The 23,100-nt window shown below is 47.4% G+C and overlaps 2 protein-coding genes across 2 annotated transcripts in view; both read left to right on the forward strand.

Moving 5' to 3' along the window:
* LOC149328192 (uncharacterized) overlaps positions 1 to 5,900 on the forward strand; it is a 65,019-nt gene extending 59,119 nt beyond the window's left edge. Inside the window, exon 2 of the mRNA XM_089558923.1 lies at positions 5,826 to 5,900. The gene's annotated coding sequence lies outside the window, so the exon portion shown is untranslated. The remainder of the gene's footprint in view (positions 1 to 5,825) is intronic.
* On the forward strand, positions 1,804 to 14,117 carry LOC149328195 (uncharacterized). The gene is made up of 3 exons (XM_089558925.1): positions 1,804 to 1,848; positions 12,629 to 13,069; positions 14,022 to 14,117. The coding sequence occupies exons 1-3, from the start codon at positions 1,804 to 1,806 to the stop codon at positions 14,115 to 14,117; spliced, it is 582 nt and encodes a 193-aa protein (XP_089415051.1).
* Positions 14,118 to 23,100: the final 8,983 nt, after the last annotated feature.

Below are 23,100 nucleotides of genomic sequence, written 5' to 3' on the forward strand. Positions count from 1 at the left end.
ATGTAGACAGCCTAAATTAACTATATCTTATGGCGCTGCAAAGTTTCATTCGTTCACAAGGTATAGTTGATTGAAAACTGGCCGTCCATGATGACAGTTGTGACCTTGTAGCGCAAGCGAAGAAAAACCGAAACTACACTGTTTCGATGGAGGCGGAACGCAAGGCGCCTGTTGTTGTTGTTGTTGCGATTGAGGGGACTACCAGGAGGTACTCAGTTTCAGTCGGGCCGTAGTTTTTTTTTTAGTGGGCTCCGTCACGTAAGCAAAACGATGAGTCCGGGCGGAGGCTGAGCAGTTCCTTCGAGGTACTCAATGAGAGGCAACAGTCGGCAGTCGACCCTCTGCTGTTGGGCAGCGTGGATGTGTTGACAGCGCCGAAGAAAGCAGATTTGTCTTCGGACTCATTCGGTGGGCACGGAAGAGATACTCAGCACCCTATAATTCTGACCTGAATTACCCATCGTGGGTAATTACCCATCGTGGGAACTCCTTGAACCGAAGGCTCCAGCAAGCAAGCCGCGCTGATGGATCTACCAACACAAGGTGTGATCATAGCTCACGACTCGAAACGGGGGGCCGTACAGGTACGGACGAAATTTCTTGACTGCCCACACAATAGTCAGACACTCCTTTTCCGTGGTGCAATAGTTCGCTTCCGAACGGGACAATGTGTGACTTGAATATGCGATCACGCGTTCTACATAGTCTTGCCCCTCCACAATCACCGCACCGAGGCCAACATTGCTGGCCCATGTGTGCAGTTTAGTTTCGGCCTCCTCGTCGAAGTAGCCAATGATAGGCGTAGATTGGAGGCGGGCCTGAAATTCTGCGTAGGCTTTTTCCTGAGCCGGGCCCCAGAAGAAGGGTTGCGGCGTCTTTTTTCAGGCTAGCTGGCGGCTCTGCGATCTTGGAAAAGCTTTGAACGAACCTCCGATAATAAGCGCAGAGCCCCAGAAAACGACTCAAGCTTCGTTTATCTATTGGCTGAGGGAATTCATCAAACGGTGGCCGTCTTTGCTAGGTTGGGGTAACGCCTTGAACGGTCACGATCTGGCCGAGAAACTTGAGCTCCCTAAATGCCAATTGGCACTTTCTAGGCATGAGAGACCGAACTGAGCAAAGAATGGCCTGGAACACAGCGCGCAAACGCTTCAGGTGCTCCACGAACGTGTTGGAGAAAATCACATCGTCGAGACACACAAGGCAAGACTGCCACTACAGGTCAGATAGCACAGTGTCTATCATGCATTGAAACGTTCCAGGGGCTGAAGACAAGCTCAAAGGAAGCACCTTAAACTCATACAATCCATTACGAGTAACGAAGGCAGTCTTTTCTTGGTCACATTCGTCGAACTCGATTTGCTCATAAGCGCTACGCAAGTCGAATGACGAAATATAGGTGGCGTGGCGTAGGCGGTCTAAGGAGTCATCAGTGCGCGGCACCGGAAAGACATCCTTTTTGGTAACGTTGTTGATACGTCTGTAATCGACGCAGAATTATAAGCTGCCGTCTTTCTTTGCGAAGAGAACAAGAGGTGATGCCAAGGGGCTCGTCTATAGTTGTATGGCGCTGTCGTCGAGGATTTCGGCAACTTGGCGGCGGATGGCATCAAGTTCTTTTCACGAAGCAGCTAAGGAGGCTGACAGAGCGGTCTTTGGTCACTAACGACGATAATGTGATGCTGTGTGGTATGCGTCCGGCGAACCTAGGGGGCTGACGCAAAACAGTCGCGGAAAGAGTCCATAAGGCTGTCCTCGCGGCGTTTCTCATTGGCCAGAAGGTACGGGATCACGTCGGGCTTCATGGCTGTTGCCGTGCCCTGTTCCACGGTTCCGGGATTCGTTGTGGTGGGTAAGGCACATTGGCCGGCATGCACGCCAAGTTCTTCAAAATGAGCAATCACCTTTTTTATGCGAAGCATATTACTAGAGCTACACTACAGCCCGTCGAGCGCGGCGGTGGAGCTACCATTGACCTTTAGCGTGACCACGTGACACCAACGTGACAACATGACGTCACAGCAGAGGAGAGATGGGCTGCCGGCTCGCGCGGTCGGCCGCGGCGGTGGAGGCTCCGCATCAGAGGCGCGGCGGCTGACCACGTGACAACATGACGTCACAGCAGAGGAGAGATGGGCTGCCGGCTCGCGCGGTCGGCCGCGGCGGTGGAGGCTCCACATCAGAGGCGCTGCCTGCTGCTGCTGGGGGTACATCAATACAGTCTATAGGGAATGGTGGCGGTGGTGGAATAACTAAGGGTGTTTCCAATGTACTTTCCATGGGTGCCAAGAATGCTGTTGTAGGCGGTGCTGGGGCAGCGGTTGTACACTCTGCATTGAATTCACCGATGATCCTGTATATAGCTGCCACGGCAATCCTTGCTACACTTCTAGTGGTTGTATTAAAATGACCAAGTATTCAACCAAGGAAAGCCATGTATTACCAAGCCTAGCCATCAATATGCTTCGCATCTGACTAGGCTTAACCTTAGCTAAGCCTCAGCCATTTTTTCGTTAAATGTTGGGGTTCGCAACTAAAGTTGCTCACTAAAAGCTCGGTACGCCATGAACAAGGTCGACAAGGGTGCGAGCAACGCCAGCTTGCAGACACAATAGCAGCGACATCGGCAACATCAATGAATTTCTCTCGAACCGAACAGTTAGGCTCAATGTCGGAGAACTAAATTCGAAATGGACGCGACTGGGAAGTAGGGCCAAACCGCAAGGGCGAGTGGGGTACTCTCCCCATTGCTCTTCACCATTGCCCTAGTGGGACTATCGAGTAGGCTGGACAGCATATGGGGTGCCAAGCACGCGCTGTATGCTGACGAAATTACGATTTGGACCTCCGGAGGGTCAACTTGGAGCATGACGGAAAGACCAGAATGTCCTGCCTTTACCGTGCAACGATACGCTTATGGCTATGGACTCCAATGCGCACCGAACAAATCGGAATTACTAATGTTTAGGAAGAAAGGAGACTCTGACCGTGTAGTAGTATTTTGAGGGGAGGAGCGCAAGTTAAAGAGAGGCCACTTGCGAAAATCTTAGGTCTGTTAATAGACGCCAAGGACAACAACCTGGAATTGATTAGGTGATTGCTGGCAACCGAGAATAATTAGTAGGGCATCAAACCATAAGCATGGACTCAAAAAAAAAGGAGCCAAAATGTTAATGCACGCTTTTATTGTCAGCAGGATCGCTTACAGAGCCCCTTATCAGAAATGAAACAAAAGTGAAAAGAGGATGGACGTCATAATACGCAAAGTATATAAAAGAGCACTTGGTATCCCGGTCAACGCAGGAACAGAAAGATTACTACAACTGGGCATTCACAATATTGTAGGTGAAATTACTGAAGCGCATTCGATATCGCACAGTATACTGCTATCAGCAAACAGAGCAGGAAGGGAGGTACTCGATAGGCTAGGGCTACCATGCATTTGGTCTACGGAGGACAAAGAGGACTTGGGAGATTAGCTCAGAAGCAAGATCGAGCTGCAGGCAATTTCGAGAAATATGCACACCGAATATCACAAGAAAAGGAGAAACGCTAGGGCGAACTCCATCAGGAGAAAATGGGGTGCGATGGAAGAGCCAATTTACGTGGACGCACCGGGTCATCAGTTCCTCCCTGTCCTCATAAGTAATGCGCTGGCGGAATGTGGCTCACAGAGCTGAACGAAAAACAGCGTCGGCTATCACTCATCCTGCAGCAGTTCGGGACATAGAAGGGCGATAAGCCACATTCAAGTCCAGGTACACTTGCAGGGAAGGCAATGCGGCAGGCAGAAAAAAAAAGGACTCTAAAGCAATACTTTTATTTGCATAACTAGTTCTGTTCAGAGATCTTGGCACCAGCCGTAGAGGCAAGTGCTATAATAAATGATCAGCTTTTCTCGAGGGTGTCGAAGAACATACTGTACAGTCGCGGGTAAAAAGATTAGCTCACATGACGGAACACCAGAGCGCCGGAATGACAACGCGTGGCGCTGCGGGTGGCGAAGAGGCTGATAACGAGAGTGCCGGGCCGTTCCCATTCTACAGTATTAGGGGGGGTTCAGCGGACTGCCACGGACAGCAGAATTACTGGCTAAAAGCAGCGCTATCATCTATTGTTCCCGCGAGTTCCTTTTGACCAACCATCGCGGACATACAGTAATAAAAAGTAATAAAACAGTAATAAAAAGAATCCATCTTTGCTCATGATAACCGAGCCAAAATAAATGCTGCAAGCACAGTCACGTAGGGTCGGCACTTCGACGCTCGGGCAGTGCACGCTTGATAAAGCTTACATCCTGCCGTCCCCCCCCCCCCCCCCCCCCCATCTTAGGCTGCAAACATGGAAACGGCCCGTTAGGTAGGTCTGCGTACCGCAGCGCCGCGTGGTGAGATATACGAATTCTGATCCCCAGTGATCTGTGCTAAAATTTTTTGCTCGCGACTGTACAACAAATATACATCCCTGCTGTCTGCTGGTATATTCCAAAATTCAGTGGTGTGACGTTTTAAACGTTACCTTGAGATTATTTGAGGAGGTTAAAAATTTACGGATGATTTGCCTATGTGTTGCGGCGAAAAATAAAACAAGACATTAGAGCACCGGTGATGCATAAAGCTAGACTAAACAAAAAAATTTGGAAAAGCCAGTACATGACTTACACAATGTGAATGGTCCCAGGTTCTCTACATTCCATGCCGCTGCTTTACACAAAGAAGGATGGGTAAGATATTCTGTAATTGCGCTCGCACGTATGTAACCGTACCACTTCCTACGCAGACTGCGTTTCTCGCTAAGAATTGTTAGGTTTGTTTGATTGAGAAGCCTTCTATGGAATTTGAAATTTCATCATCATCGTAGGCATCTATTTTTCTTAATGGCCCTTCGGTTGGGGCATTACTTAAAGGGGGGGGGGGGGTAAAGGAAGATCCATAACATTAGAATAGTTGTTCACAGGCAAGCAATTCCCGAGACGATAAGAGTGCAGGAAATTTAGGCAGTAAGGTTTTTACAGGACAGCTGCAGGAGGGGCGTGTTCGCTTGAGCGGTTCTTATCGCATTCTCTCACTGTATATATGCAGGCAACTTTCTCGCACGAAACTTAGCAGAAATTACATAGTGGAAGCATGCTGCGTAGCGAGATATATGCCCACTACCGTACATTAAGTCGAAAAAAGCGTCATCGACGCTAATAAACGAGCATACTAATATCATGGTACGAACAGCAACGAGTGCTGCACGACCTGAGGCAACAAATCCTATTATCCTTCACTCTATTAGCTCCACTTCTTCGGATATGACGCCGGAAGTCCGTATAAGTATCTTGAGAAACAGGCTAGATAAATATAGCGGGTATTTATCAAGGACAAGGCAGATTGTGGGCCACGTGCTGCATGTAAGATGACATATTGCTCAAACCTTGAAAGCCCTTTGCGCGCCATGACTCTAAGTTTTCTGGGAAATCAGATAGTCTTTTGTATAATAAGCAATCACTTCGACGTTATGTAACCGTGCTTTTTGCGCCGCTCTTTAAAGATTTACAGCCTATCGTGCATAACGCAACTTCTGCTTCGCGTCATTGCCTACTAGCGTTTTATGACGAAGCTGGGGACAGATATCATCTGCATCAAGAAACCATTTTGCAATTAGTCTTGCCTCGACATTTAATTTTTTTTTCAATTTGCTGCGGGCCGTTCTAAGTATATTAGCATGCTTCCATCATGTAATAACGCCTTTGGAGTCTTGGGGCTCACTCTTGCGAGCCACCTTCAAAGTAAATGCACCACAGAATGCTTTCTATATCTCTGTGCATCATTATCTTACAGGAAGCTGGCGGTGTGACGGCTTTCCCATTCTACGAAGATAATCCTCGCCATTTCAGAGTGCAATTCGCCCAAGACGTGAGTTAAGCGCTGTTCTCAATAGATTGGTTACAAAGTCTTCCACAGTGCGCACCGCTATTTGCTCGACTAGAAATCTCGTGCAGAGCACCAGTACGAATCGGGCCACAGCCGTTTTCCCAGTGTAGGATACCTGAAGGTATTTGCATTAAATACTCCCGTACATCCGGTACAAATTGTAGATGACATAGTAAAATTTGTCCATAAATATAAGTACCTTGGCATAATCATGCCAAGGGACATGATGGAAATGGGACAAGCATGAAAATGGGAGAAGCATATAGCATACGTAACATCCAAAGCATTTTCCGCGCTTTGCTCATTAAGGCACTCCATCAATTTAGCCTCACCCGATGAAAATTGCTTGCTTATACATCCCTCGTGCGACCAATCTTAGAATACAGCATAATATGATGGTTTCCGCACACAAATAATTTAATTACCAAATTAGAAAACATACAACGCAAGGCAATTAGGTTCGTCTATAACAAGTATCGCCGCCAGGAGTCACCATGCGAAATTCGTACCCAGGCTGGCCTCAGCACTATTAGTAATCGCGCCAAGCATAGACTTCTGAAATATATTTATCTTCTCTTGTCTGGAGCCTTTGGAATCCACAGTGAGAGTTACATCTGCCGCTCAGCTCACCGCAGCACTAGAACACAAGACTCCAAGCATTTAATCAAATACCGGGCACACAGCAAGACTTTTATGTATTCGTTTTTCCCCCAAGCAGTCCGCGAATGGAATGCCTTACATGATGAGGTGGTCAAGTGCCCGTCCCTGGAAAGTTTTCTTTCCCAGATATCAACTGTGCCCTGACTGCAGAATGTTCTCCATTTGTTACTTTTGCCCTCCTGCAAATTTTTTCGGACTTATGATCTCTGTCTGTAGTTTTGTTTCCTCTGTTCCGCTGTGCCAATTAGAACTGTATAACAATCAATGAAGTGTACTTTGTCTTACTGTCGTTTTTCTCCCCTTGTATAATATGCCCCAATCCTGCAACAGCCTCGGGAAGAGGCTAGCAGTAAGTACTAAATAAATAAAATAAAATAAATACTGCTTTACCAAGCGTACAGGAGTCTACATGAAGTAGAAACAACAAAATGATCTTGAACACAACTAGTCTCCTCAAAGACATACAACAGGAAACGTGAAATGAACATTGATAGGATTCGTCTGGAAACTTTTCACAGGATTGGAAAAAAAAACAAATGAGCTTCAGTGGCTTACTTTGCCGCGTTCTTATTCCTGAGCAGCAAGCGCACCAGATATTCTTAAACGCCACCACTACTTTGGGTAGTTTACACTCTACTCAACTGGATTCACAACTTCACATCCCAAGAATCGTAGAGATGGAGTGTAGCTGGGGATCCTGAATCTTAAACACGGTCTCTTTTAGGCTGCGGTACTAGGATCACAAGACTAAATTCTTTTATTGTACAATTCTTGCTTTAAAAATGCAGAAGTTATGATGCGAATGCACATGCAACATGCGCTTTATTAATTTTTCATCCTTATATATACTGAAGATGCATGTGTTAGTTAAGTGCCTATTGTGCGCATTGTGTTTGGGTTCTATTCACCCGTAATCTTCCATTTGGGCAGTTTAAATTTTCGAAAGAATTTTTAAGGCGTTTCGGGCGTCTTTTGGAGCCGAAATGATCTCGCTTTCCCAAAAATGACGTTCTCTTCCAACTACTCCAGGTAATAATCGCCTGAAATAATTCTGCAACGGGCTGCAACGTACTGTGTAAATAATGCTTAACACGATTAGTTGTTCCCATGTCTCCTTAGAACCTTTACTCAAGCCATGCTAATTGTTGCAAGTAGTCGCATTCTGTATCTGTCCTCGCTTCGGCGAGCGCGGCTTCGGCCGCTCATCTGTTTTTTCAGCAGCGTCCGCTCCGGCGGACGCAGTTGTTGCTGCTGCGACGAGCGTCTTTTCTTTCATTTTTCTCTTTCCTCTTATCTTTCAACTCTCCTCTATCTGCACGTGGCAGCGGTGGTGGCTTGGCTCGAGCCATTAGGCAGGCCCGTGCAATTTCCTTTTCATCCTTCTCTCAGTCGCAACAGCAACAACAGCGCGTAGCGCATGAAGGCACTTTCTGAAAACAATGTCTCCTGCTTCTCCATAACTTCCAAACTGTCCTTCAACTGCACGTATTTGGACTATCTACCTACTGCCCAGTTCCTGCCTGTGGCATTGAGCTTAACCATCAAAGCTGGATACTGATGATTTAACAGGAAGTTGCTAATTGAATTTTTTTTATTTGGGAACACCTGTTGATCTAAACAGATGGAAAAACGTTATATGTAGTCAGTTTACAAGCACAAGTGGCAGACCGCAAGAAGAGTGACGTATTTACTTCGGAACGCGTTACGGTGCTAGCGTAGACGAATTCCGCCCGTCTACTCCGCTCAATACAAACAAAACTGCACCGACGTCAATGAAGTAGGGGTCCATTGAATTGGGGAGATGGTTTTGGTTTTTTGAGGAAAGGGAATGGCGCAGTATCGGTATCAGCCGCCGCGGTGGCTCAGTGGTTATGGTGCTCGGCTGCTGACCCAAAAGACGCAGGTTCGATCCCGGCCACGGCGGTTGAAATTTCTATGAAAGAGAAATTCTAGAGGCCCGTGTACTGTGAGATGTCAGTGCCCGTTAAAGAACCTCAGGTGGTCGAAATTGCCGGAGCCCTTCACTACGGCGTCTCTCATAGCCCCAGTCGCTTTGGGACGTTAAACCCTATAAACCAGAACAAACATAAATCGGCGGAGACCTGGGCGGACACCTGAACCGCGCCGTTAGGAAAGGGAGAAAGGTGGGAGCGAAAGAAGAAAGGGAGAAAGTGGTGCCGTAGTGGAGGTCTCCGGAATAATTTCGACCACCTGGGGACCTTTAACGTGCGCTGACATCGCACAGCACACGGGCGCCTCTTGCGTTTCGCCTCCACCGAAACGCGGCCGCCGCGGTCGGGTTCGAACCCGGGTACTCCGGCTCGGTAGACGAGCATCTTACCGCTGAGCCACCACGGTGATTGTTAGGTCAGTATCAAGTTATTTAGTGTGATTCATAAGGTGAAACTGGAAGAGCGATCTTTGGTTGTTCGTTTATGGATAAATATAATTTACGGGGATGTATTTCGCCCTTGTGCTCCCGTAAGTCAGAAATGGAATTGAAGGTTGAGAGATTGCAATAGGTCTATCGCATAGATTTCTTATGAAATAATTTTTTATGCTAGTTTTGGAATGCCTTCAGCATAACATGCAGGCAGACTTGTCCATCAGCCTATTTAGTGTCTGCTGGCGAAGTTGGCCTATAGGAGTAGTGCCTTGCAAAGTTTATTGCTTAAGAAGCCTTGCTTTCAACATGCAGATGAAAAAGTGCCTAACCGCTAATAAAAGAGCACCTTATCAGCGAGCATTGACCCTAAACAACAGCATCTTGCGATTTCGTCTAATATTCGTGCTGACATTTGGTCAAAACACAATCTGAACAACTTTGTCGCTGTTTTGGAGGGTATAGAAGCTACCGCAAAATAAAAGTACAGTACTAGGCAATTTCTGCGCTCGCCACCAGTTTAGTGTCCGGATATTCGGTGCCAGGTGACGGACGCAAATCAGCGCGAAATGGAGTTTTAACAAAGGACTCGCTAAGGTAGCGTTTCCAAGTCTTTTCTTACGACACTTCTTCCCCATATTCTCTCAGTGTGTCCAGATTCACATGCCTTTGTATTTACAGGCAAAACAAAGTAGCAATACCCTTTCTGTAGTGCCGACGCGATCTGCCGTGCGCAAGGGGGTGGAACATATTCCTGATATTAGTAGGAAACGTTTCCATTTTTGCATAACTCGCAAGATTTCTGTGTGAGTTTTTACATAACTTGTCGAAACTGTGCGTAAATTTATTTAACCTAAATATATTATGTTTCTTCGTCATTTCGGAGCGCCATATTGTTATGATGCGGACAAATATTACACGATATCTTAGTGACTGTGATGGCTCAGTGGTTATAGTGGTCGGCTGCTGATTCTAATGGCGCATGTTTCAACTCGGGCGCGGCGGTCGCATATCGATGCATGCGAAATGCTGAAGGCTCGTGTATTATAGCCGGAGTCTTAGTAGCTATGGGGCGATAACCCCGCAAACAACTATCTAACCTTATTATATCATGTCAGACACTGCAAAAATAATTATGTAAGAATGCTCAATTGGGCAACATGCTTCCCAGTACATACACTGTCCTCGATTCCATCTCACAGGAGTTACAGAAGTAATATTCGTCAGGAGGCAAACAAGAAGTGACCTACTGGTCCCAAGCACAATGTGCCAAGCGATAAAAGTCATACGGCACATTCACGGCAACAAATTCGAAGTCTTAGTTGCCTACACTCCGGTCCCAAATGCTTCAAAAGCACTGTAAGTACTCAACTCATTTATAACTTCTTATTGTTCTTTCCAAAACATATATTCTAAGAATCTTTCCGTGCACTAATATTTTGTCTTTTCCTAATAGCGAAGTGTTTTACAATGTGATGACTATCTCAACAGTCCCGCGGCATCCACAGCCGAATGTCTTGAGCTATCAGACAGTGAAAGGTAAGGCATTAGTTCCCGCTGTAAGAACAATAAACGACCACAAATCAGGTGTATACGTGTTTTATTATACGAACATGAATGTTATACAGCGGTAAATAAAAGGGGCGTTTATAGTCGCCTTTAAAAAATACAGTTACCATGTGCCGCGCAAAACAAAGACTGATTGCTACGGAACATCTGGTCTCGATTCTTCTCGACATTCCGAATCTTCTTTTCTAGCTTCAAAACACTGTAGCGTGACCGAAGACGAGTACAAAAATGAACAGAAGGAACACCATGAGTGCTCACTTTTTAGTATGGCGACTAAGAGGCCTATTTGGGGAAGTATTAAGCCGAGTTAATTTCATTGGTTAAAGATATTATTCCACTAAAGAAATGCTCCTTCAACTTGTTGTATCGAGTGCGTTGCGACTCCAGTTTTTCTGTAGTCACTTGATTTTAAACGAAACAAATTTCGTGTGCTATAGGACAACGGGCGAACGCAACTGCGGCGCCGACGGGGGGCGCCTCTCGCGGCGAGGAACGCGCATGCTGTAGGATAAGCTCGCCCCAACGCGAGCTCCAACGGCCGCAGTCTGATCGCGGCGGCGGGTGATGCTGCGTTCTCAGTTTGATAAGACTGCCGATTTTAAGCGCAAATCATGGGATTGTCGACTGTGCAGGCATGCACATGTTATATTTCACCGTGAACTCGCTTTAGCCGCTCCAACCGCTTAATAGCGCATATCAGGCAGCAAACGTTGCATCGCGCGCACTAGTGTTTGTCAATTAGTGTAAAATTAATACTATGAAAAAAAAACTGAATGCATCAACAATACATATTGGTTCAGCACACGCCACTGGAGAATATAGAGCAAGTACTTGCGGTGCGAAAGGAAATGAAAAGATCAACCTGGCGTACTACCGCTCGGCTGTGTTCTATGAGCGACACTTTTCACTGTGACGTCTGACTAGTGCAACGCTAAATTTTTGTGCAAGAGAAAGTTTTTAGAAGTACATTGTTCGGAGCCCACCTGGCGCAGTTACTGCGCAATTACAAAGCTGATATTCGCTGATCTGCGAACAAGGCACACATGGCGGGCACTGCTACTGCCGAACCTGTTTCTAAATGCCGCCGCGGTGGCTCAGTGGCTATGGTGCTCGGCTGCTGACCCAAAAGACGCGGGTTCGATCCCGGCCGCGGCGGCTAGAATTTCTTTGGAGGAGAAATTCTAGAGGCCCGTGTGCTGTGCGATGTCAGTGCACGTTAAAGAACCCCAGGTGGTCGAAATTTCCGGAGCCCTTCACTACGGCGTCTCTCATAGCCTTAGTCGCTTTGGGACGTTAAATCCCACAAAAAAAAAACCTGTTTTTACATAAAGCTTTCTAGTCAGCGCAAAGTGCCCTCAAGAGTGTTTACATGAATCATTGAAAAACTTTGGGAGCGCGCTGAGGAATTATGAAAATAAAGATAGAGTCAACGGTTTCTCGCATCATGCCACAACGTCCTCTTTCAAATGACTTCAAAGAGCATTATTACTTTACTACCGGTCTGGCACACTCGATCGAAAGATACCACCACCTTTTTCAGTGGTCTCAAAAAATTTTAAAAATTCGCTTTTTGGAGTCAAAATTTGGCTTCGGCGGCATGGTATTCTTAGTGTTGGAGACACGAGAAAACTAGTGCCTCGTCTTCAGTTGAAAGCTTTTCAATTAATTTTAACTTGTAGCGTGCCATCGTGGTCCGGCAACCGAAGACGACGACTGTCCCAGTACGCCTGCCAAGCACGCGCAGACTGGATTTTCATGGCTGCTTAACTGCAAGGCCGGCGCAGCGCTGTTCTGTCCCAGCCTGGCTGAGCGCGTCCAGCCGAATATATTTGTGGGGACCTGACGATGACTGGTGCCCACGATTCGTCTCCACAAATTTGGTGACTCCGGACTTCGCGTCTTCGTTCTCAGCTCCTGCCCTGCGCTTTGCATCAGCCGCTTCGCTAGGCCTGCCACTACCCGGATCTCGAGACCCCGCCTACCTTCCATCGTGTAAGCCCTGGCCGTGGATCCCTCCACCCATTTACCGTCTCGGTCGCCTCACACGCTGCCACTTCATGAGTCCGCGGTCTCCGCCCTCAAGCTCCCCGACTTCTAGTCATCGGACACGGAACTTTGGTTCCTCACCATCGAGGCCTTGTTCCGCCAGCACCGCATCACGTCACAGGTGACCGTGTTCGACCATGTCATTGGTGCGCTCACGCCTGCTACTGCTGCGGTTGTTCGCGACGTCCTGCGCTCTCCGCCTGTCGATCGCCCATACGATCATCTCAAACCTATGCTCATCCAGAGAACTACTGAAACGGAGCCGCGTCGGCTGCAGCAGCTCCTTACCTCAGAAGAGCTCGGAGATCGCAAACCTACCGAGCTGTTGCGTCGCATGACCGCCCAGGCTGGAGACTTGGCTACTTCCCACGACAGCGCGCTCCTGCGGGAACTCTTCCTGCTGCGCCTGCCTCCGCAGGTGCGCATGATCCTGAGCGCGTCTTCGTCTCAGACCCTGGTATCCCTGGCTACGCTGGCGGATAAGATCATGGACGTCAGCTTTCCCTCTGTTGCAACACTTCATCGCCCTCCTGCCCCTCAGCTATCGAGCCCAGCTCCTGACGATTGCTATACCCGTCTCATTGCTACTCATGAGGAGCTAGCCCGGCAGGTGGCGCAGCTTACAGCGGAAGTTGGAGCCCTTCGTGCTCGCCGGCCGCATTCGTCGTCTCCACTCCGCCTAGCAGCCCCAGTTTTTCTGACAATCGTTCTCCGCACCCGACGACCCTTTGCTGGTTCCACCGCCGATACGGCTCTCGCGCACGCCACTGCCGCCAGCCCTGCTCCTTCGCGGGAAACGGTCCGGCCGAACACTGAAGGCGGCCGGTGTTCTCGGCCTGCGATCCAGTCGCCTTTTCCACGTCACTGATCGTGTAACCAAAGTCCGCTACCTCATCGACACTGGTGCCGAGATCTGTGTTCTTCCGCCTACGTTGGCTGAGCGGCGGCGTCCTTTACACTCTCCTCCTCTGACCGCAGTCAACGGATCCACCATGCGGACATACGGCCAGAAGTCGGTAACGCTTGACCTCGGACTCCGCCGTACCTTTCGCTGGGTATTTTTTATCGCGGACGTGCGCACGCATATCATCGGCGCCGACTTTCTATGGCACTACAGGCTCCTAGTTGACATGCGGCAAAACAGAATACTGGATTCAGAAACAAGCCTAGTCGTACAAGGCGTCTCTTGCCGCGCTCCACCACTCCGGCTCCTCCAGGCGCACAGCACCGTTTCCGACCCTTGGTCCAGCATCCTTGCTGAGTTTCCAGATGTCTTCCGACCCCCGTCCCTCCAAGCGCCAGTCGCTCACAACGTGACATCATATTGTGACGACTGGGCCTCTCGTGTTTGCTCGCGCTCGTCGCCTCACACCGGATCGCCTCGCTGTCGCCAAACAGGAATTTGAGCATATGCTAGAGCTTGGCTTCATCCGCCCCTCCTCCAGACCTTGGGCGTCGCCTCTCCACATGGTGCCCCAAAAGACCGGCAACTGGCGGCCGTGTGGCGATTACCGGGCCCTCAACAAGGCCACAGTCCCTGACCGCTTCCGATTCCCCACATCCAAGATCTTACACCGGCTCTACATGGCTGCACAGTCTTCAGCAAAGTCGATCTTGTGAAAGCATATCATCAGATTCCTGTGGAACCGTCGGATATCCCGAAGGCCGCCATTATTACACCTTTTGGCATGTTTGAATATCTGAGGATGCCTTTCGGTCTTCGCAACGCGGCCCAGACTTTTCAGCGTTTCGTTGACCAAGTCCTACGCGGTTTGACGTGCTGCTTTGCCTATCTTGACGACATTCTCGTCTTCAGCCCTACGGCGGAGGCCCACAAGCTCCACCTGCGTCAAGTGCTCGAAAGACTCAGCCGCTTTGGTCTCGTGGTCAACGGACCGAAAAGCGAGTTCGGCGTTGCTGAGTTGGACTTTCTAGGCCATCGCGTCAACGCCCATGGCATTCGTCCCTTGCAGGCCCGTGTCACCGCCATCAGTCAGTTTCCCCGGCACACCACCACCCGACAACTGCGCGAATTTCTTGGCCTCGCCAACTATTATCGGCGCTTCATTCCTCGCTGCGCTGCAATACTGCAGCCTCTCCACAACCTTCTCTTGGGCCACAGCAAGCCGACCGCTCTTGTTGCTTGGACCGATGCCGCTGACCGCGCATTCAGCGGCATCAAAGCAGCCATTGCCGGAGCGACGCTGCTGGTTCATCCTAAATGTGACGCGCCCACGTCCGTCATGGTTGATGCATCGGACACTGCTGTCGGCGCGGTCTTGCAAGAGTTCGTCGCTTGTGTTTGGCAGCTAATTGCCTTCTTTTCCAAGAAGCTTGCGCCCCCTGAACGCAGCTACAGCACCTTCGGCCGAGAGCTACTAGCAATATATTCAGTCGTGAAGCACTTCCGACATTTCAAAATTTCGAAAAAGCGATTACGTTCGGCGCTGTGGCTCGAAAAAATTTTGCTCCTTGTGCGTGGCCAGCGCGTTTTAAAAGATCCCCAGGTGGTTGAAATTTGCCCGGAAACCTCCACTGTGGCCCCTGTTTACATCTTTCTTCTTTTCTTCTTTCATTCGTTCCTTTATCCTTTCCCTTACGGCTCGGTTAAGGTGTCTACCGAGATATGTGAGAGTTTACTGTGTTATTTCCTTTCCCCAAAACTATTTCCACAATTTTTCTAGTTACCTGCACTGGAGGGGCTGCTTTGCCTGCACGCTTTGGAATGCGCATGTATTTTCGCACGATGCAGCAAAGATTTGTACAGGCATAGCAGCTAGGGTAATCGCGTTTTTGAAATTCTAAAAACTGATATTGCTATTACTAACGACCGGCTACGAATTTCTCATTGCACCCAGTTGCCTCTCTGTGATAGTCACAGGTTAGTTATTGGAAATCAGTCAGGCAGTTTTCTACTTAAGACAGTTCACCGGCTTTGATCGGCCAAAGCTTGTAAGACTATGACGCAAAAGCGATATTTTCACCCCGAAAAGCCTATCTTTAAAAATTTTTGACACTCTTCCCTGAAACATCTCGTATATCTTTCCTCTCCTCCCAGGTAAAAATATCCTGAGTGTTTGAACTGGTTTATGGAAGTTTGTTCCATCTGGTATAAACTGGGACGTCGCTCCTCAGACAATTCGATTACGTAAGATATTTTTATTTAAAAAGGTTGTTTTTTAAGAACACTACGACAACGGTATGCGAAGTCTCAGAATCAACCGTTAACTGCCACCTGCCAGGGTAGCAGGGTGGGTGGGGACTTTAATGTTGATAGAAAGGCAAGCGGGAATTTCTTACCACTTATGTGGGAGAACATCCCGTTCCTCTCTTTCATAACACTCCCGAGGCTGTGATAACCTCGCGAAATACTTGCGCAGACCTCGTCTTTGAGAACCAGGCATTGGCGCAGCAAGCCGAGCATATATCCAACTATTTCTCCGTCCACAAAGCTTCCTTCATGACGATCAATCAGCTGATGAGCTGCGCCCAAATTTCGCATTAATAAATAACGTCATCATCACCAATTTTTTGTTATCCTTATGCTCAACAACCACCCAATGCTTTGATCACGTTCTTATACCTGCATAAATTTCTTAGGCTCGCGGTTTGCTGGTTCGCCAGCAAAACTTCAGGCCTTGAACAAAACACGCGACAGCTGCATCATGGTCGCATTTTTTTGCTTGTCGGCACTGCAGCCGCAAGTCGCCTCATTTAGGCACTTTCTACCGTAAAATCCTCCACTACGTCAACTATGACCATGCGGCAAGTGCGGACAAGCAAAACAGCCAGAACCTAACCCAAAAATCTACAATCAGTAGCGTTTATAATTTAGCACGGCGGGGTGTTGACCGTCCAGGGCGTCACCTCAGGCGCCTGAGACTACTTCTTATTTCATTTATTTATTATTTGTTCATTTGTAGATTCTGCAATCCCAAAACAGTGATTTTAGCAGTTGTAAAAGTGTGGTTTAAATGATTTCATGTACCGAAAAATTGCACTGAATACTAGTTATACGATAGAAAGCCCTAAGAACACACAAGGCACAGCGGGGCTCGACATCAACAAATAAATAAAAAGTCAAATTATCCCGCACAGGGTTGCAGGAGCGCACTATTAAATAATACAGGAAACAGTAAACTTGATAAAAATGCAGGTAATGTATGCGTGTCGTGCTTATATAAGGGCGCATCGATTTTTAAATGTCTTTGTGCGAAAAGAATTAAAGAATTACAACTGAGAATTCGACCGCTTTCAGTACAAAGTTGTAAAAACTATGATTCGCTTGATTTCTCTCACTTTAGTTTCGGGCTGCGCTAGCTTGTCTACTACGCGGGCTGTATTGCCGAAGCGATCCGGCAATACTTTCTCCGCTTGTCACTTGGTGGCGATGGCGTCTAAGCGATTGCGGTGGCTCCTATCGAAGGCCCATTGCCCCATATTGTTTCTTTAAGGCGGTATAATGAGACTCCAGTTTATGTCATTCCCTGGTTTGCTTCACTTTTCTGCCACTGCGATGCCAACTGCGTGATTAGAGATGGTCCCAACGTTAAATTCCAAAGAAGACCACAAAATATTCCGTCCTATTGCTCTGTTGTTAGCCATGTTTTAGCATAATGCGATGAGTGTCGCACTCTTGTTATCCGGAAGGTCGAGCCACGGGAACAGAATGCATCTGCCAAAGTTAAGCCGGGAAGCATGACGCAGGACTTACCTATTACTTCGCGCAGGAACATAATGAGGAGAGAACAAATCTTTCGGCGCAAGTACCTCGGCTTGCAAAAGAAAGAATCTGAGAAAGAACAGGGTTTATGGAAAATGAAGCAGCCTTGACCGGCTGGAGAAACGCTACAGAACAATTCACATCAGATGTCGACGGTAATTTATAAATTGGGGGTTCTACGTTTGGAAGTGGGTAATGAGCTATGAGTCACGGCGTAGTCACTTCAGACCATCTGGGTTCTTTAATGTTCGATAGCGTCCCGCGGACGTTTCTGTGTTGCGCCTTCATTTGATATACGGCCTCCTTGCCGGGATCACACCCGTGATCTCGGGATGTGTAACCGAACGCCTAAGCCACTGATTAACCGCAGTGGGTCGAGCTTTTGCACTCGTGCGAGAAAGTAGCAGCAGTCTGTCCTTCATTTTGTACTCAATTACTGCAACCTTGTTCAATATTAAGCAGACGCAAGCGGTAACCAATCAGGGCAAATGCTCTATATAAACAGACCTGTAACACAGAAATCGCGAAACACACCGCTGCCTTTGGTTCTGGTTTTCTTTAAAGCACGCCCCTACTCATGAATGAACTGAAGGTGAATTTTAAGGCAGAGTCCTTAAAATATTGGAGGTGGCTTCTTCCACGTAGTCGCTTGACTTCATGTAGCAGAATTAGTAGATTATGATGTAGCATGTAGTAGTATCATGTAGCATGTAGTAGATTATGATAGCAGAATATTCATGGTTGTGCAATGTGATATAGCCAGAGATGGTCATCTTAACAATGGTACCATCTTAGTAACGGACCCATAACAGTACCATACTGCTCCCAAAAATACATGCATCCGAAAGCTGATTTGCTCAGTGTTCCCAATGAGCACTAATCAAAAGGATCGCTTACAACAAACCTGCTTGTGACGGCACGGGCATTACCTGAAAACAGATTCGAAGCTGATTTTCATTAACTTGTTTCCAGGGGAAAATCGCATTCGAAATGCTGCTCTCTTAAAGCGATGCTTTGTATTGCGCGTCTTTCCGACAAAATAAAAGTATCAGAAACGCTTTCAAGAGAACAGTCCCGTGTGCATAAACGCCCGGACTAAGCATGGTGTTTAACTAACAGCTCACATACTTGTCTGGGAGACATAACAACGACATTCGGATCGCAGGCTTCAAAATCACACGTAGGCCTGACAGTTGAAAAAGGGGCCCCTGCTGGCTAATGCTTTCCTTGATTGTATTCTCCTTGGTTAGAAAATAAAAAGTAAAGTACCCTTGGACAAAATATACAACACTAACCAAGGACATGGTACGTAAACTCGCAGCAAATTCGTCATAGAGATGTCACGCTGAAATATCCCGTAGTATGCGGGACTAATAAAAAAATAAAAAAATTTCGCTGTTTCTTAATATGCCCCGTCTCTAGCCTGTTTGAAGTTGTTTTTTAGGCAGTTTCAAAAAATGACACGCTTGATTATTACGCTTAGTTTGGAGGATTTAGTTTCCTAGGGACATCTTTGTTTTGTAGTAGAACCTAAACGGTAATTATTGACCGTGATGTTCTTGAAACCTCACGAAGAGAGCATAAACGAGGTTTCATGAAAAACGCGGAGTGTTGTGTCATTTTTTTTCTTATGCACAATATAGGTGGAGCAATGTATTCTTTCAAGATCTTGTATGCTGACCACTTCAATGGTTGCTTTATCCTGGTTTCTTACAATAAGCATCACAGAAGAGGTGAGTTTAATCCACGACGGTTTTAGCACCGGCCAGTAAAAGTCTCCCGACTCAGTTCATTTTCATCGACATTACAAATTTCCTAATATTTACAAACTGCTCTTAAAATACTTATAACCGAATTGTTGTATTGCCATCTTCTCCTCTTGGTTAGATCATGCCGGGAGCCGTACCGTTGATAGAGCCTGAACAAAGTAAAAAAGTTATTTCAACTCTTTCACCGAACTTCGACTACATTTTGCCAAAAGATCAATTCATTTTATCCACTTAGCATCCACGGTCGTGTTTTTCAGGTGGGAGCGTAACCGTGAGTTCGGAAACGCCAATAGCCTTGTTATATATCCGCAATAAGGTGCGACAAGGAAAGCTTTTCAACGTAACAAAGTACCTGACTATCGCTGCATACGTTTTAACACATGCGACTTCATTCAAACTGTAGCAAGCAGGATCATTTCTTTTTTTATACATAAGCTGTGCTATCTGCTTTTGCGTTCGGCAAGCCAGTGGAACGCGCAAGGAGCCACACCTTCGTGTGGCGCATGCTACAAGTGTCGCTGCTGAAATCGACCTAAGTACCGAATGCTGCGATCAGGAAACAGGTCTTGTACACGTCGAATCAATATGAGTGAACACATGACCTCTTCGCCTCCGCGTTTCTCAAAGCACTGCGACCGACAGCCGACGAGAATGGGAGGCACCAGGGCCATGTCTGGAAAGAACACCCGGCTTTGCTTCATGGACATGCGTCTTTGCTGGCGATTCGTGCCATCTCTCAGCGACTGCGGTCCACGAAGTCTGGAGGCCATGCGCTCCCGTGTTTCCTATGAAATTGCTTCTAGCTGTACATATGAATGAATAAGTCCAAACGATGACTCCGTAGAACTATCTAGTCGCTGAAGAGTGAAAACCTGTTCAACAAAACCTTCGCAACGTTACCCCAGGCGCTGAAGTTTGCCTTACTATTGCGCAGTTCGCAATGTTTTCTTCTTACTTCCAGTTAGTTCATCGCTTACTTCTACAGCAGCCGCATGTGCACCGCCGTAATTATGAGGTACGGATGAAGCAGAGCACAATGTAGGTTAAACAGGAAGGAATGTAGTATACATATCAACTATAGGAACACAAATGACGAAAGCAATGCAAAACTGGGGTTTAACGTCCCAAAGCGACTTAGACTATGGGGGACGCCGTGCGCAGTGCTTCGGAAAATTTCGACCACCTCTGCAACGTACACTGACATTGCACAGCACTGGAGCCTCAACTATTTCGCCTTCATAGAAAGGCGACGCGGTGGCCGGTATGGAACCCGCGTCTTTCGGGTCATCAGCAGCAGCCAGGCCACCATAGCAATTGCACCACCGCGGCGGCCGAATAACCAGTTAAGAAACAAGAAAGCAGAAGGAGCGAAGTCGCTCACCACTATAGAGCAATTTCCAACAACTTAAAGGTTAAAGGTTATGAAGATAAAATCTAAATTAATTGTAGAGGAGGAAAAAATGCTGTTAAGCGCTCTGAATAGGCATTAGGCAAAATGGAAGGACGGCGATAGATATCTGCTCGAAAAACTATCGCAGTGGCTCAATAGTTCAGGCGTAGGGCTAACAAGGTCATGCTGGCGGGGTCAAATGCTGCCTTCTGTTGCCGCGTTACAAATTTAGAGGCGAAATACCAAAACTATCGTGTGGTTTGCAAAGGCAGGGTGCGTCACCTAACACTGTGAGCTCAAACTCATCCGGGTTTCGCGCTATGGCGTCTCTCATAGCAGACGAGCAACTTTATGATGTTAAATTCCGCACATTTAACTATGCCTGGCTTTTTTTGAATTCCCGGATGTAATAAAAGGATCCCTTTTACATGACCAACACATTTCAGATTGATCTTTTTCGCCGCCATTTTTTAATCTGTTTAAGCAGCTAATAAAACTTAGCGTTTCATTAAATGAAGTTCATGTTTGAAGAAATATCTCACAACGAAAAATATCAAACAAAAATAAACAACTCCCAATTTAAATTAAAGCCCAAGCTTGGGCGGCGCGTAAAGCTGAATGTTTGCGGTTCCGTAGTTTTGACTCGATATGTGGAGCCGGAAATTTGGACATTTAAGTATCCATGATCGTGCCGAGCTGCCCACTTGCGTGAGCTTTTTGAGAGCGTGTGTACTATTTGCTAACTCGCTGCACACTTGCACTAATGACCCTAAATCGACGTGCAGTGTTTCGAGCACAGCGTCCCATCTGGGCATCTTCCATGGCCTCGTAGCGCTTACATTTACTTATCCAAACATTCAACCTAATGGGGACGAAAAGATCATCGCAAGGAAATCTTTCAAAATTCAGTGGAACGCCAATAAAAATTTACCAATGTTTCATTGTACTTCAACAACAGCTCATTTCGCCATCGTGCGTTTCACGCACCTGCTGCAAAGCCATCCACGGAGCGCAATGCATGTCACGGTTCCGCCTCGCCGTTGGATGTGGAAGGTATGTCCACGCCAGTGAAGTTCGCGGTGCTGTACATCGTTTGCCGCATCCGGTTCGCGTTAGTGGAATGCCCATTACGTTCTTTCTCTTGGGCCCTCCGCACAACCGCAGAGAAAGGGTGAACTCAACCCAGCGGGTTACGGGGGGCGCCGGATAGCGGAGGATTACGGGAAAGGTCAAACTCCCTTCAGGGAGGGATTCATTAGGTCGCATACTGTGTGCACGTGCGTGCGGTGAGGCGGACCCGCGTCACAGTGCGTGGCTTTTGTCAAATGTCTGCAGCGGCGTGCGTTGACAGCTTGAAGCGCGGTCAACAGGATATTGCCACGCTAGCGGCAGGCATGAGGAGCGACGATGCTGAACAGATGGGTTGAAGTGACTGTCCTTGAACTTGGGTCAACCGGACGTTGGGAAAGTGAGTGTTCGCAATGCTCGCAGCAGGAAAGCATAATTATCCGAAATCGTGATGGTAGAAAATGTATATATGTGTACGTTGTCGCGATGAGTTACCTTCTTTCCCCAATCATTGGTTGGTTGTGTTATCCTTTCCGAATTGTTTATTGGTGATGTTTTCCTTTCCCCAATAAGTTCTTGGGTGGATGTTTGTGCAGTACCTGATTGGTTATTTTCCCCACCGAGGGCGGGGACGTAAGGTATAAAACCAGCTGTTTCGGCAGGACCGAAGGCTGGTTTCGTCACGTAGAACTACGAGCCAGTCGCGTGTAAATATGTTTTCTCCTTGCTTGCATCTTTCTTTATGCTTTTAGTTGTTATAAGAAGTTAACCTCTCCAGAAGTGTCTTCTTGCAATGTGATTGAGCAATCCGAATCTGCAAGACGTCAAGCATCCTTCAGTAATCATTATCATCAACCCAATTTCCCTCTACGAGATCCAAGAGAGGGAATATCAACTGGCGCAGTCAAGACAGGATTTCAACTGGCGCAGCCGTAGAGGGGACTTTAACTACGCCGTTCATCAAGCCACCACTAATGCAGACGCGGTGACAGTTTGCTCACGTGGAGTCCGACCTGGACCGTTCATTTCTCAGCGCTTGACTTCTGACCCTGTGATAACGCTCCCTGCAGCTCTTGCCAATATGGTGCTAATAGGTGTCCATGAAAGCATTATGCACTGCTTGTGGAGTTAGTGAAATAATATCTGTTCCAGCCCATAGAGAATGCATGTTTCTTCATCTGTGCTTGATTTTTAGTAATGTGGGTTGCGCGGCCATAACGAAACGTTTGCTTTCTTTTTTTCGCACGACACTATTTTCAGCAAATGTTTTTGAGCATGACATTCTATGTCAAAGCCTTGAAAATAGAACAATTTTTTTTCAACTAGAACGGCTCAGGCGATGCAGGCTGCAATGGCTTAATGAAGAGAAACTGTTATCATTCCGAGCTATGCAGTATTTTCTGGTTTGGTTTACGGGGGTTCAACGTCCCAAAGCAACTGAGAGTGTGGGGAACACAGTAGTGAAGGGCTCAAGAAATTTCGACCACCTGGGGTTCTTTAACGTGCACTGACATCGCACAGTACACGAGCCTCTGGAATTTCGCTTCCATCGAAATTCGACCGCTGTGGCCAGC

This window comes from Amblyomma mixtum, chromosome 9 (assembly GCF_055824585.1).
Source record: "Amblyomma mixtum isolate Tamu chromosome 9, ASM5582458v1, whole genome shotgun sequence".
NCBI classification, from domain to species: Eukaryota; Metazoa; Arthropoda; class Arachnida; order Ixodida; family Ixodidae; genus Amblyomma; species Amblyomma mixtum.

What these genes read in the sequence shown, in the direction of transcription:
- LOC149328195 (XM_089558925.1), top strand. Translation starts at nt 1,804, where the DNA reads ATGGCTGTTGCCGTGCCCTGTTCCACGGTTCCGGGATTCGTTGTG. An exon ending in CGGTTCCGGGATTCGTTGTG is followed by an intron (nt 1,849 to 12,628) that starts GTGGGTAAGGCA and finishes CCCGACTTCTAG; the next exon opens with TCATCGGACACGGAACTTTG. An exon ending in TGGCGGATAAGATCATGGAC is followed by an intron (nt 13,070 to 14,021) that starts GTCAGCTTTCCC and finishes CCCCTCCTCCAG; the next exon opens with ACCTTGGGCGTCGCCTCTCC.